General features: G+C 39.0%; 1 protein-coding gene across 3 annotated transcripts in view; it reads left to right on the forward strand.

Annotated features, from left to right (window-relative positions):
* Nucleotides 1-16,455, forward strand: part of PIEZO2 (piezo type mechanosensitive ion channel component 2) — a 655,640-nt gene that overhangs the window by 575,131 nt on the left and 64,054 nt on the right. For all 3 annotated transcript variants that reach the window (XM_019525255.1, XM_019525272.1, XM_019525264.1), the window contains 5 exons: nucleotides 57-160; nucleotides 5,101-5,212; nucleotides 8,096-8,161; nucleotides 11,550-11,716; nucleotides 13,980-14,155. In XM_019525255.1, coding sequence (XP_019380800.1) covers nucleotides 57-160; nucleotides 5,101-5,212; nucleotides 8,096-8,161; nucleotides 11,550-11,716; nucleotides 13,980-14,155 — 625 coding nt within the window. The remainder of the gene's footprint in view (nucleotides 1-56; nucleotides 161-5,100; nucleotides 5,213-8,095; nucleotides 8,162-11,549; nucleotides 11,717-13,979; nucleotides 14,156-16,455) is intronic.

The raw sequence follows: 16,455 nt of genomic DNA on the forward strand, positions 1-16,455 counted from the left end.
TTCAGAAAAAAGCTGCTATTTTTTCAAAAAATAAGCAGATATTTTATTTCACTTAGTGGTCAGAAGTGGAGATTATTATTTGTTTGAGACGGATAGTGAAGAAGAGGAGGAAGAGGAAAAAAAGGAAGAGGAAGAACCTCGGAAAAAATCCGCATTCCAGGTACAGTACTGAGGGTGTATATTCCATGCCAATCCAGTTACGTGGTTGGCACTTGAACTTGTTCCTACAGAGAGAATTAGAGGCAATGTCTAAGCTTCTCATGACATCATCACATAAAGTTTAAGCTCCCTGCAGCTTGTGTGTCTGAAGCTGATCTGAGATGTATGGAATATAAAGGTTCTTGCCAATTTAAAATACAGTGTTGCCTGCTGTTAACTTTGCCAAATTTCTGAAATGTAAAAACTGTAGTGGAATCGGATCTATGTTCACTTGTATATGAAAAGTACTAAAAAGAAGAAAAGCTTCCTTAACATAGACTTCATTTTTCTTTATTACAATAAAGGCAAGTGAGTTAGTTATCTAGTTTTTGGCATTGCTTCTGAATGCCTCTATGATTCTGCTTTGAAAAGTTACTGCTGGTCGATGTAATGGTCACTGTAATCAACACCTTTTCATAAAGGGGTTCCTTGCTTGCAAATTAAAGCTTATTTCTGAGTAGAGGTTAGGGATAAGAGATGTGTGTATCAGGAAAGTTTATTTCAAAGGAGAAAAGGATCTAGTAACTTAATGTTATTCTGCAAAACTGTATTATTCTTTTATTGTTAATAAAATAATGTAGAAGATCATGGTGAATCAGAAGGATGATTCAGGTGTGCAGAGATTAAAGGAAGCCAACTGAGGGCATAATATAGGCAGGTGCTGAGCACTGAGCCTGCATATGTAAAATTACAAATGTTTAAATCTTTATAGGAATGTTGCTGTATAAGGCCTGATTTTCAGAGATACCAAACACCTGATCCTGTGAAAAATTAAGTGCATTTGTAACTTATCATAGAATCAATGAGTCGGAAGGGACCTAGACAGATCATCTAGTCCGAGCCCCTGCCATGGGCAGGGAGGAGCACTGGGGGTGGCAGGGGTCATAAGACCCCAGCCAGGTGCCTATCCAGTCTCCTCTTGAAGATTTCCAGGGAAGGTGAGAGCACCACCTCTCTGGGAAGCCTATTCCAGGCTCTGGCCACCCTTACAGTGAAGTAGTTCTTCCTAACATCTAACCTAAACATATCCTCCCTCAGCTTGTGGCCATTGTTCCTAGTGACTCCAAGGGGGGCCCTAGTGAACAGACTTTCCCCGAGTCCCTGCTGGTGGCCCCAGATAAAGTTGTAGGCAGCCACAAGGTCCCCCCCCTCAGTCTCCTCTTACAACTTCATGTAAATGAGGATTCCTGTCCAGTTACATGCAGGCTTAAGACTTTGTAGAGACAGTGTTTTCTTATGCCATGCCTATACCTCTTCCATGCCACTCCTGCAAGCATTGCTGAGAAGTATACGTCCTTTTCTCCCTTCCGGGTCCCACTCTGTGTGTCCCAACTCTTGAAAATAAGGCTCTGTAGCACTCAAGCAGAAACGCTCTGTTCCATCTGCCTGCTGAGCCTCAGGCCATCACCTAAAAATAAACTCTTCCCACTTGCATGTCCAGGTTTGCATGTGGGAACTAAGGATGACATTTTTAAGAAGGTTGGCCCAGGCAGAAAAGTACATTTGCTTGTTAGTAGCTTGTTAATTGTTTGGTCAACACTCTGTATTCCACACAACCTAGAGCAAAAAAAATACTAACACTTTTAACATGACGTTTTTTCTAAATCCTTTTACAATTATTTTTAATTGCTGCTTTTTTTTAATGTAAATAGCCTTTTTTAACACTTACTTTTCATTGGATTGTAGCAATATCCTCCTCAGCTTCACCATCCACTGGGGTTTACATTTATTGACTAGATAAAATGTTTTACTTAATAAAAAGTATTATACATAATGGGTTAGTGCAAATATTCTAAAGGAAAGGTTGTGGTAAACAGCATGCATTGTCTTTGTGTCACATTGTTTGTATGTAAATGAATGTAAATCCTTTATTAACAGTCTAATCAGAAACACACAATGCATATCTTTTTATTAACAGTGTTCTTGTTTCTACTAACTGCTCTTGCATTGTCCTTCTTTATAGAGAGCTATTGGAAAATTTGCTTCAGCCATTTTAGCCTTGCCAAAGTCTGTCATTAAACTACCCAAAACTATTCTTCAGTATTTAATCAGAGCTGCAAAGGTATTTGACATTTCACAAATGTTCACTAGTATGTGAGCCCATTCCATAGCATTTTGGCATAATGCACACCACTGTGCTTGTCTGCATTTTTCCTCTTTTATGAACTTTATGAAGAGTTATAACAGTGAAAAGCTTTGTAAGTATTCAAAATTGTCAATAGAACTTTTGGAAGTAGCAAATATAGAAATAATGGTCTCTTATTTTAAGTGTGGTCTCAGAGAAAAAATGCAGAGCCAGATGCATTGGAAGAGGGTCCCATGAAGCTGCATGAAACTATAGCCTCTGTGGTATCATTCTCAGAAAGCTGGCAAGACCATAGGGTAATCTAACCAAGCAAATATTCCCTCCCAGATTCAGCTTTTAGTACTTTCCCCTGATGATCTAGATGATGATTAATCTGATTCGTGCTTCCTCAGCATTTTCATCTTCCTCAGATAAATTAAGCAATTTAACTGCTTAAGATTTTGAATTCCATATATATATCATGATACTTTGCAGTAAGCACTAAATGTATTTTTGATAAACTGTACCAGCTTCAGAACCTGCAAGTTCTTGCTTGGTAAGGGTTGTCCAATACTAAAATTCTAAAGCAAAATTACATATAATTTAACCAAGCCCAGGGTGAAATATCCCATTATTTACCGTGGGCTTTACTTATTTCATTTCTTTTATTTATGTTCTCACTGTCTCCCTTATTCTGGTTTGTCACTCATCTCTATGCTCTTCTTGGTATGCAGTTGATTGTAGATACAACAGGACTTCACCACAAGCTGTTCAATATTAGATTTTGACAGTGCTCAGTTTACAGTAATTTATGTAGCACATTAGAGCAACTGACCAGTATCTTCCTCCTTTATTATCAACTGTTACTTTAAAAGCAAAAGAAAATCCATTGCCTTCTAGGTCAGGGCGTTTTTCATATGGTACGTATATTGGACAATCCAGAGAAATACAGAAAAAAGCGCTTACTATAAAAGGATTTGAAAGAGGTCTTCTCCTGAGCTAACTTATTTCCTCGACAACTATGCACACTGACAAATCAGAATGAATATGAAAATTTTTCTCCTTCCAAATTTAGAAAAACAGTTTTTGACAATTTAAAAAAAAGATTGCACTTCTAATGATGAAGAATGACTTCTGTATATAAAAATGTACCCAACATTTATAAAGAAAAATAAAATTTACTATGTTATCACTTATAATGGATAATTTCAGCTTTCCTGAGACAGAGGTTTGTTCATGTAATTGTGTGCATGCTTGTCTTACAAACTGATGGAGCTCTTAGTCTGCTTTATTTAGTGCATGTATTTGCGTGCTCTCTGGCTACAGGTAGATGATTATGTTGACTAGAAATGAATAAGGATGTAAAAACAGTTGAAATTTTTTAAATGTTTTCAATGAAAAGCATAACAAGAACAAAAGTGCAACATCTTTTGCTTCAAGTTGCTGCAAAATAAATGTTAGTTTCTCTAGTTCCTGTTACTCACAGGTTATAAAAAGAATTAATACTCTGTCATTGTGGGGTTTTTTAATTGCTCATATGGGATCATAATTAAGTGCTATATCACTTAATAAACATTAGACCAACCCCTGGTTAGTTTATGTATATCAACAGACCTATTCATATGAGTATGGTAAGCAGGATTAAGCTCATTAACTATTAATTTCAGCCCCACAGAATCCCATTACCATAGGTAAGTCTTACTGGACACATCTACACAAGACATTTACTGCCTAACTAGCTCCATAATAAAGTCTCCATATCTACAGATGTGTCCCTATTAGACCACAGGAAACTAATTAACTCCACTGTAGGTTAATGGTTGTAAATACAAATACTATCCTACAGCAGAGTTATTTACTGCACAGCAACACATGTGTAGACACTGTCAGGGCTGGCTGGGGCACAAGGGTGGTACAATGTAGGGCTGCCTGCACACTGCCAGCCCCACAGCCTTGTGCCCCAGCCAGTCCCTCTTCAGCATGTTGAGCCAGGTTGGAGCCGCTGTGGGATGGCAGGCTGACCCCTGGGGCCCTGTGCCAGCTGGGGCTGCTCCGACCCAGCTCAACTTGCTGTGGTCCTGGGCACATGTGTTAAACATAGCGCCTGCGAGCAATAAGCTCTGGCATGATATGTGCTGGAGTTTATTACTTTGCATTAATTGCATGTGTAGATGTGCCTACTATCTACTAACAGGTGGAGAAACAGAAGCAGAAAACTTAAGCAAGGAAGAGAGCTGTTGTCAAAACCAAGAAGAACATGCAAGAATTCTTTGCTACTGATACCTGACTGCATTATAAGACCTCTGTAATATTCCATTGCAATATATGTGGGGGAAGGGGGAGAGGCAGTAGATGGGGGAAATTTCTTGAAGTATAAAAAGTTTACAGGCACAAATACAGTCCTGGAAAATTGCCATCTCTTTGTTGGTTTAGTTGGGTGATTATAACTCTTACAATTAGAATTTTTATTTCACAGCATCTTCATTTGCAATGCGGATCAAGTAGAAATATAAACTGTTTGGAAAGATTTAGATGAAGTGATCCATGTGCACAGCAATGTATTAATCCCCAAAGTTCAGAGCATGAATTTTTGTGGGTTCTTATGAAACTTGGTCCACCCACAAATGTTTTTACATTTGGTTTCACATTAATAAAAATAGCACGAGAAAGCTCAGCAGATCTTCAGGGGTGGTGTTTGGATTGGGATTCAAAATGTTTGCTTACCCCTGCAGATCTCAATGTGTTTGCCCTAAATATATATTCCTGTTTGTGGTTTACTTTACTGCTTACTTTCAAAATATGAAGAACCTTGAAATAAATGAGTTTGTTCTCTTCAGTTTGTTTATCAGGCCTGGATTACTGATCCCAAAACTGCCCTCCGACAGAGACGCAAAGAGAAGAAATGGTTTGGGAAGGCAGAGAAGCGGAGGCAAAAAGGACCTGGAGATGGTATATATGATCTTGGATTTTTCAAAACCATGCATCAACTTCCATCATTTCCCATGCTGCAAGCACCCAAAGTATCACAGAGATGATATTCTCAGTGCTGTTGAGGAAACAGGCCTCACAGAGATAATGTTCTCAGTCCTGTCGAGGGGACTTTGTGCTATTAATGAAGTGACTGCTAGTGGCTGGGTGGAGTTGAAAGCTGTGACTTGACAGAAAGTTTACTTTTGGCACTTTCCTGGATGACGTGGCAGACAATGCAGGCCTGTTATTGAAGTCACCCACAGTGGAAGGCTATTGATATGTTCTGTCAGTGCAGAGTAATACACATTAGGGGACGTCACAGGGAGAAGCAACAAGGTGACTGTTATGAAACATAACTAAGACATCCCAGGAAGAGTTAGTTAGGTTCAGGATGCTTGTTCATAAAAGGTCTTTTTGGGGTGTAATATTTAAAACTGCACAGAGAAGCTAACTAATGGGAAAGGTGTTCTATGACTGACAAATACCACTTGGGGGTGGGGAAAGTATTTTCCATTATTAAACTCTGTCTTGTTACAGTGTGTCACCCTGAATTTGGAAATATCAGTGGCTTCATTCATCAGAATAGATTCATTCCTTCTCAAAGTCCAGAATTAGCACACCTCTTGGAAATGGGTTTCTATTGCAGGCATTTGCTCATTCAGAATTTGGTTTCTGTAGAGATATAGGGTACAGACAGAAGTGCAGCTTCCTGCTGTAATTGAGAACACTTTGCAGAAAGCAATATGAGTTACGACAATCTCCTGGAACGAACAGAAGTTCACTGTTGGTTCCAGGGAGGAGGGGAATCTAGGCAGCTGGTTTCCCCTAGCAGTGATCCCTCCTCTCTCCCTGTTTCAGGATGGGATGGGGGAAAGGGAGCAGAGGTTGCTCATTCTAGGGGTTCCCCAGCTGGTTCTGGAGGGTGGGGGTGTGAATTGGAGCTCCTTCCCACCTGGGGGTGGGGAACTGGGCGGGGGCTCCACTATACCTACCCCACCCTCCAGCAGGGGCTGAAAAAACCCCAGACCAAACTCCCTCTGCTCCCTTTCCCCCCTCCCATTCTGAAAACAGCGACAGGCTGGTAGGCATTGCAGGCAGAAGTTACAGAAAATACTCTATTTTGAAACATCTTGTAAAAGTAATACATAAGTAAAACATTTTTACTTGATCGGTCATTTTTGAAGCTGTCTGCAGCCATACACTTGTGTTTGGTCATAGCTATAAATTGCTTTCTGTGGCCAGATTAGGCAAAAAATTGTCACTTCTGTCTGTGCCCTGGAGCTTGCTGTTTCTGTGAACATGTTTGCCAGTTAAAGTGCTTATGTATATTTAAATAGTCATCTAAATATAAATTATATAAATTATTCCATATCCATGTGGAGTAATAGATAGATCTACTTATATATGGAAAGGAAAAGACAACAGAAGTGCTAACACCTATCACATCAGAGCTAGACAGGAAATAGGTTTCCCATCCCATCATAGGTTTTCATGATTTCAGTGGCTTTTCTGTTCCTCATTGAGACAAAACTAAGAGCATTTGAAAGCCAGAGAGAGAGAGAGTGAGCCATTTCAGGAGGACTTATAGCCTAGTACTCTGAGTACCCATCCAGACTATAAGAGACATGGGTTCAAGTGCTTGGCCTGAATCAGGCAGAGCAAGTGCTCTAATACTGGTTTCTTGCATCCTGGGTAAGTGCCCTAACTACTGGGCTATTGGCTAGTTCGGGGCTGCAGAGAGACTCTTTGGCTCTCTCTCATCTTTGATTAGAAATATCATCTTTAGCAAAACTGATACATGCAAAAGTTTTATTTTTTATGAATCGACATTTTCTAATGGAAAAAAAAAAAACAACTCCCGGCTCTAGTTCAAATTAATCCATATAAAAGCTTGCATATTTTTGCTGCATTTGTCAAATGTGGATGTTCACTTTCATATAGTAGCAATTGAAGCTTTTCTTTTCAGACACAGAGGAAAGAAAAGGCATGTTTTTAAGTGTTCATGTAGAATGCTCCTTTATGATAGATCCAAATATTTCCAGCATCCCCAGTGAGTTTAGCAGACAGCAAAGAATGACCATTCACATTTAACATTCTTTTATTTGCACCACAAAAGTGTTCATGTCTCTGTAATGTTTTGTTCATAAGCTTCTTCCTAATCTTGAGGGGTTTCTGAATTTAAAACCAACAGAGAAAAATACTTATTAGAAGTTTTATTTGCCAGTTCTAGAGGCTGAAACAGTTTTGCTAAAAGTCCCTGTATTCTGTTAAAAGGAGGGAACATTTTAACTCTTTGTCACTGAAACTACAATTGCTGTGTTAATGTATTAGCTAAGATGCTGGTCAGATGCTTTTCCAAAGGCCTAGGTATGGCTGTGATTTCTTTTATCTATGTTAAAATTAATTTTCCATTTAGAACACATGGTGGATTCAAAACTACCCTTACGCTTTGTTTCAGCCTGTCAAGTGCCTCATTATGCTGTTGTATCCTCAATCAGCATGGAAATATTTGAGCTTAATAAATGATGCAGAAGTCAGTTAAAAAATTGGACAAACAGGTTAAAATTTCCAGAGGACTACCAAGTAAACTTTAAAGGCTATATCCTTAGTCAATATAAGGCCAAATAACTATTGAAATAAGTGGAGAGGCACCGATTTATACCATCTGGGGATTGTTTCTCAGTCATAATTAATCATAGGAAATGTTATTATAAACAATTAACTAAGTGTTCTATTAAGGCAGGATAAATTCAAGCACTTCTGTTTAAATAGCCATGAAATCCCTCTTCACCTTCAGTATAATTTACATTTAAACCTATATAGAATGGCTTTTAACAATTGCTTTGAATATTAATTTGGCAGCTGTTATTGACGTGGATTATGAAGACAGAGAAGAGGAACCTGTCAAAAAGAAATCAGACGGACCAGGTATGCTGGCAGAAAGGAGGTTGCTCCGATATTTTGCTGTGGTAAATGGCATAAACCCATGGTTATTGTGCAAGTGACTTAGTGTCAGCATATAAGCAAGAGGACTTGCTACAAAAAAAATAAGTATTACCAGAACTGGAGGGAAATAGTTGTGAAAGGCTATAGGTAACAGCTTGAATCAATTTCAAAGTGCCAAGCACCCACTTGAAGTCGATGGGACAGCAATGAGGAGAGAACATTCTCATTACCTCACTGCATGTGACCCTTTAAGCAGTCTAGCAGAATAGCAGTCTTCCATGGAAATAAATGTTTCCCTTTTTGAAAATGTTTAGATGTAATCGATCCCCAAAAGATTGTTTTTAAAACAATGGCAGAGAACAACAAAGCTACCAGAACAACCACAGCTTCATTAATATTGTATACTGAATGACTTCCACCCCTAAGAGAAAAATGACCTTCTAGATTAGGCTAGAACTCAATGGCAAGGCGTTGTGGTGAGACCATCAGATACCATTAGCTGCCAAACAGTATAAGTAGACTGCGGCTTTCAAGTAAGCAGACAGCTGCTACTCCATTAATTCAACAGCACAAATCATCTGCCATTGTGTGGGGGTGTTTAAACTAAACCTCTTTGTGGACTGTTCATTTATATACTATATATCTATGCACATGTATGTATTAGATTTTCTTTTAAACTGTGCATATGAGTACATTTGAAACATAGAGAAAGTGTGGTGCTAAGAGGGAAAAATCATAGCTTTTTCCTTTAACTCACGGTGCCAAGATTTTGGTTAACCCAGAGACCAATACCTTAAAGTATATATGAATAATACTTTAGTAAGTGAACTATGAAATCCTTCAAAAATCCAGTAATACAGAAAAAGACTGAGGAAAGTGCAAAAACAATTGATATAATGATGTTAGCAAAAAAGAATGGAAGTAAATGCAATCACAGTCAAAGACAGTGGGAACAGCACCTTGGATTAGAAACACCTCAGATAATGTTTTTGTCATTTTAAAAACTATTTGGCATGATATTGTCATTGGTGTTGCTGCTCTTGTTTTAATATTAGTGTTTTGTTTTGTTTTTAAATTTTTGTTTATTAATTTGTTAGTGCCCAACTTTTACTTGCTGTTTAAAACCAGGCACACCCCAAGGCATTGAGTGACATCTGCTGGTGAAACTCAGTAAATATAAACACTTTAGCTGAACGTTACAGTGTCTCTACGACACTGGTTTTCAACCTGTGGTTCATGGACCCATGGGGAGTCCACAGATTATGTATAAGGGGCCCATGAAAGATGACTACGATCAATCAAAAGTATGTGAATACCCACACTTACAGTTCAAAGGAGTCCACACCTCCATTTGCAGGTTCCAAAGGGGTCCACACCTTCATTCAACATTTTTTAGGGGTCCACAAATGATAAAAGGTTGAAAACCACTGCTGTAAAATGTTCTGTAAAATCTTGGGTCCCTATCTATGGTGCTTAGTGATTGGGAAACCTAACAGAGGGGTGGATACTGCTTCAAACAGAGGACTATGTCTGTTTGTGATGATAGAGGGAAATTAGGTCTAAATTTTATTTTTAACTTGAATTCACACAGAGAAGAGCTAATGTGAAAAAAATACTACTAGTAATGCTAATACTAATTCAGATTTCCATCAGTAGGCTAATAAAAACAAATCCAACTAAAACTACTGTTGTGTGTTTAGAGACAGTGGTTTTTACACACTTTTTGATCTGCATCTTACAAAATGTACTGGTTTTTTTATTTTAGAAAATACACACACACACATCCACAATGTTTAATTAATTGAGCTCTTTATGCAGCTGCACACATGCACAGTTTAGCTGCATAAAGATCACAACTAGTTAAACATTTTGAGAGTAGGAGCAAACATACTACACAGTTCAATAGATGTTAGAGACATGTGTGAGTGAAACATTTATAAGAGGCTATTGAAATGGTGAACATAAAGAGGTAAAGAGTTGGAGTAATGTTGCCCAGATACTTGAGTACCTAGGCAGGTTAAAGAGACAAGTTCATCCTTAGAAAACTCCCAGTGGAAAAGTAGAACTGGCTAGGATAAACTCCATTGCACAGAGGAACATTTATGTGAGCAGGAGTGGATCCAAGGGGGTGCAGTGGCATAGTCACATCCCCACTTCCACAATGTAGGTGAGGTGTCCACTGCTCCAGTTTCTCTCAGGCCCAATGTCTGGGCCCCCAGTGGAGTCTGAGACATAGCTGGAGCTCCAGGCTGGCAGGGGATTCCCAGGGGCCCAAGCCAGGAACATAGCAGGGGGACACACTCACTGCCACCACTGTCCCCCGCTGGCCAGGAGCAGGGGAAGCCCTGGGCTTGCCCTGTGCCTCGCTTCAGCCAGGGGCTGCAGGGGGTGACGTGCCTGGCAACAGTGGTGATGGGTGAGTCTCTGCTCCCTCCCCTTCCACCACATTTCTGCTGGCCCAGGGTTTCCAGCTATGGGGAGCAGCTGTGCAAGGTGCTGGGATGGGCAAGGCTGGGGACAGAGGTGCTGGGCAGTTCCCCATTTCAGCACTTGCTTCTAGCCAGTAGGTGACACCTGGGGGGACTCAACCAAAGCACATGGGGAAGCAACCACTGTTGCCACTGTCCCTGGCCAAGCCCAGCATGCCATACTGTCACTCATAGAGGCCCCTAGCTGGAGCAAGGCAAGAGCAGCCCTGGTGCTTTCCCAACCCCTGGGTAAGCTGTGCGCAGCAGCAGTGGGTCCCCCCTTCCTGAGCCAGGTGGTAAACCCAAGGCAAACCCTTCTGGAATAGGAGAGAGGGGAATGGGATGGGGGAAGATGCAGGCACTGGAAGGGAAGAGTTGCCAAGAATTGGGGAGGGAGGAAGTATAACCTACTTTGGGGCCCCCTGTTTTGGGGCCACATACAATCTGCCTGCTGAGGGGTGGGGGCTTTTAGCCACCCCTTTGCCACTGGTTGCATTTTCTGCAGCCCCATTTTCAAATTCCTAGATCCGCCCATGTATGTGTGGGATGGTCTTGGGGCTTGGCTTTGCACTCTCTTACTTGCATAAATAGTTACTGAGGACTCTTACTTGAGTAATGAATGGTTGCAAGATCAAGATCATAGAGAGAAAGAGGTATGCCAGACTATGAACAAAGATAGAAAAGCATGTAGGAAATGCCCAAATAAGCCAGATGGTCTCCAACCATTTCTAAATACTCCTGTTATATATATAATAATACTGACATAGAAAGGTCTTGCAGGCTGGATTATTGTTACTAGCATTATTGAATAAAGTGTAAGTTAAACAAGTGTCATATTAGGAATATAGTATTAGTGAAAAAGTCTATGTTCATTAACTCTGTATCACTTTACCCCCTTCCAGATAATATCATCAAAAGAATATTTAATATTTTGAAGTTTACTTGGGTCCTTTTTCTGGCAACGTTAGACAGTTTTACAGCTTGGCTGAACTCTATTTCAAGAGAGCATATTGATATCTCTACAGTACTGAGAATTGAACGATGTATGTTGACCAGGGAAATTAAAAAGGTAATGCACTGACTCCTTTTCATCACTCATATCATTCATATTCCAGTGATAAATGAGAAAATTATCTTTTCACATCTGCTGGAGTTGGTATAATAGAAATGGAAACTTATCAGTCTTGTTCATATGGATTTACAGAATTGTATTCACTCTGTAATTCACTCTTTTTTCTGATAAGTCATTAGAACCATTGCTCTAGGCATCTGAGTGGGGAAAGAAAATGTTTGGGAAGATTGACAATCCTAGAGCACAGAGCTCTAGGATTTAGCTCTGAAACTCCCACCAGACAGTGTGAGTTTAGCAGACATTGAAGAATCAAGTCAGGACAGAGTAAAACATGGTTCTTTTCTAAGAATCCCAGAGTTAAGTTCAGTCTGAATCTACTCCAACTTTTGGAAATGCAGCTTATGTTGGTATCATTAAAAGTATGTATTAACATTCTTCTTCCTGGATATGCATCAGACCATCTCATTTATACTACCATATTAGTAATATAATATCCATTATCAAAGCATAGTGTAAAATACTGACTTTATTAGGGTCAAATTGACAAAGACAGATATGTAAAGATGCAGATAGGAATCCAGGGACTCACAGAAGCAAGGTAGGTTAGGTACCTAAGTCCCACAGGCCTCAATAGAAGTTAATCACCAAGCCTGCTTAGGCACTTACATAAATCTCACTAGGCATCTAAATACCTTTGTAAATCTGGCATGTAGATCTATACTTTAGTTTAGGGGTTGAGGTTTTTTCCTATCTTTGAAGGATATTTATTAACCTCCAGCACCCTTCTAAATCTGGAGAAAATTGCAAACAATGGGGTTAACTCATTAGTCATCTTGACAATATCACTGTGCCAAACCACAAGAGTCTGCTTGTGTACCTGAAAGAAACACATGAGCAGGCTGCATACGAGGCATGATTCCAAAGATAGTTGGTCCCGAACAAAAAATAAACTTATACTCCTCTGTAGATGGGAAGTACAGAGCTCGTAAGAGACCTGGGTGTACCTTGATGCATTTTTGCTGTGTCTGCGAAAAAATTATAGCACTCCTAGAATCCCAGCACAATTTCCATACAGTTGGGAGAGCAAGTGACTGGTGTGGTAATAGTTAGGCAACAACATAAACTCAAGCAATTTGGGGGCTAAGGGAGTCTCTCTGAGGTGATGCTGTTTTGCCTCAGTGATCCCCAACCTAGCTGACAGTTCTGTTTTAGGGCTGTAAGCCACAGGGAATTTCCCTGGGCCAGGTAGCTCCTGTATTTCCTCTCTGTATTCACTGAGGAATAACCTGATATTGTGTCCTAGCTCTTACAGTCATAGAAACAGTTCCAGAGTGCTTTAGTTTTCACATCTGTTCTAGTTTATTTGGGTCCACAAAAAAGCAATAATGCCGAATGTGTGGCATTATTTAATTTAGCAACAGGCTGTATTGTCACAAATGCTTGATTATAACATTAGTGTATAAGCAGCAGATTGTGGAGAAGGGTGGCATTGGCTTTACTCAAAACTTTCTTAAATTCCTTGAGTTTTGATGAAAATGTTATGGTAATCAGTATCCAAATTTCACATTTTGAAAATTTTTTAACTCCTTCTAGTTTAGTGGAAGAGAGCTGAAACAAGGAATTATGCTATTTAAGGGAATACAGAATATTTTAGGCATCTTTTTAAATAATGTATTGTTAACAGTTTCCAGTACAGCAGTAAATCTCTACCTAGAAGTCTGAAAAATTGACTGTGCTACTCCATGTTTCTTCTGAAGCCAGTACAACTATTGGTGGAATAAGCTGTATCCTGTTCTGCCTTAGGACACTTCCATAACATTTTCAGCAACATTCTTATGCAGATCTTTATTTTACTGACAATAATATCATGGCCAGAAAGAACTCTCCTTGACTCCCATGCTCAGGGTTTGTTGACAGTTAACAAAAGCATTCCCTTGGGGGAAAAAAAATTCTTTGAGAGACAATAAATATTGATGCCGACAATGTTTTTTTCACATTTTTCTGACTGTGACTATACATTATCAACAAATGTATATCTCAGTTATACATGAATGGAGATCATAAGTACCCTCAATACAGTTTTATGGCACTGGACATGAGATCAGATTTTGACTCTCATTTGAAGAAAAGTTGGAGAAAACTTGTCTTTTTGCCAGTTTGTTGTTTGCAGGATCCCTTAAGGGCTCATTTCCAAATAACTAAAGAAACTAGGACCTCACCAAAGCCAAAACCTTATCTATATCTTTTCCCACCTACCTAGGGGAATGTTCCAACTCGTGAGAGTATCCACATGTATTACCAGAACCATATGATGAACCTTTCTAAAGAATCAGGACTGGACACAATTGATGAAGATGCTGGTCAAGCTTCTGGTCTAGAGGCATCTGAGAGGATGGATAGTTTAGATTCAGCAGCTTCACGTGACAGTATTTCCAGGTATTTGTTAAAAAAGTACTCTGGTATTTTTGCAAAAGAGAAAAATCATGCAGTAGAATTAATTTTGGTAAATTGTTTTGTAATGCTGGACTTGACTCTTTGATTTATCAGTGACAATACAGTAGATAAAAAGTGAATTTTCTCTTGCTTTTGACTGTAATCATCTTTCCTGCAGAGCAGTGAGGGGCTTTAAGATTTCTGCAGAGCAGGAAGGGGCATCTGACTTAACTTTTTTTCCTCTAAGCCATTACTTTTTATTTCCTTTTGAATTAATCCTAAATGACAAATTTCCATAAGGCTTTTGGTCTTACAGAAATTAAAAGCATTTTATATCTGTGTGGGTAGATACTTGTATGATATTTTGCTATATGAAAATAAGCTTTGAGTCAAGGAATGTCATCATTTTTTACACAGATCTTGTTCATGGAACATGAAGTTGTTATCTCTTGCACATAACCTGCATAAACAGCTTTGCATCAGGAAACCGTAGTGCTTTGAGCAAATGGAATCTTTCTCCACAAATGTGGAGAAAGAGCCAAATAGCACTTTCCTTCATTCCCATGCTTATAGTCCAGTAATCTGTGCAGTTTTTGTATCTACCATTTGTGCCCCTAACATTTGTGTAGGAAACACACCTTCCCCCTGCACACTCCTCTGGAAAACTGCTGTAGAATTCAGTACCAAACTGTCTATATGTACTCAGCTGTTTCTCTCACACACGCACATAGAGGCTCCCACTTACTCACTTCCTCCTGATCCAGAAACATCCTGTTTTACTGAGCCCAGTACATTCTTTACCTCTGAGTAGCCATGGAAGCTGTCCTATAGTGTCAAAAGGGAGAGGGAAGCTTTGAATTACAGCTATTTCCTAATCCGATTGTTGCCTTCTGCTGTTTTCTAGTCTTCTGTGAAGTATGGCAGTATCAACTCACACTTGATACTCCCTGCAGACTCCATTGCTTGTGTATACAGTAAACTATGCTCAGCTTTTACTAATGACATATGGTTAGAGGTTAACAAGTTAAAAATAATAGGGGCTTGTTTTTCTTTCCAAGGTTATTCAAAAGCAAATGTGACTGAGAGTCTCTGCTTATCTCAGATACATAAATCTGAGTGCAGTACATGAGTCAAATATCCACAAAATGTTCCTACATTATTCCACTGACTGTAAAACAATCCCTATACACAGTCAGTGGTGTACTGCTATCAAATCTTCAACATTTCCTGTTACAGCACACATTTCCCAGTAGCTAACTACCAACCCATGTGAAATGTTCACCTTTTCTCCAAAAGTTAACCAGGCACTGACTACAGAGGAAAAAATAATAAAGTCAAATTCTATGCTCAGTTTTATGTAGCACCTGTTGACTTCAACTGCAGTCATGTATGCATACCTGAAGGGGAGAATGTAGCTCATAGGATTTACTTAGCTGCGCTTTTAAAAAGAAAAGTTATGTAGGTACAAAGTCATTCCCATTAAAAGAAAATTCAGTCTTATTATTCAATAAGAGGAGAAATCAGAATCAATTATAGAGCAGAATGTAGTAGCAATATATTAGTGTTAGCTAACATGGTTTCAAAACTTAAAGCTTGTTCTTATTGCATAGGGAGTGTAATTTTACTTTATAAAAGGACACAGGTTCCAAATATATATTAATAATGTAACTGTTGTGAACCCAATACCTAAATGACTTTTTTTTGGTAAAATTGTATCCTCTGTTCTGGTTCAATAATTTCTTTTTTGAAATTGCCCTGGTCTACAGTTATTCTGCTAAACCAGTCATCTTGGGCAACAGGATAAATCATACCTATTTTAATAGCTGTTTTATGCTCACTAATGAGATCTCCTGAAAACTCTCAAAATAAGATAACACAAGGATACATTAGCAAAGGAGAAACAAAATGCATTCACAATTGAGTTTTCTAAGTGCAAATTTTTCCCTGAATGAATACTTAAGTACTTTTATATCAGTAATATCTGTAGATGGTAAACATCTGTTGCAATAATAATGACCTTTGATTAAAGGAAGCAATAACCAGTCACTTAGGGTACAGACTGATGTCACAGCCATATTGATCTCAAATTATACCAGTGTAGGCTACTACCATGCACATGCACATATGCACGTGCTTCTGTGGCAGTACAAACATAGCAAAATGGTTACATGTTTCCTTCAGGGATAAAATTAGTGATTTATCTAAGTTGTATTGCTTTGGGAACCTGCAGTTATAACAGTTATAGTGTAGCAGCTGATACATGCTCCTGAATTATCAGCTCACCTTCCCCTTTTAAAAGCTTA

This window comes from Gavialis gangeticus, unplaced genomic scaffold (assembly GCF_001723915.1).
Source record: "Gavialis gangeticus isolate Ggan-Ray unplaced genomic scaffold, GavGan_comp1, whole genome shotgun sequence".
In the NCBI taxonomy this organism is placed as follows: Eukaryota; Metazoa; Chordata; order Crocodylia; family Gavialidae; genus Gavialis; species Gavialis gangeticus.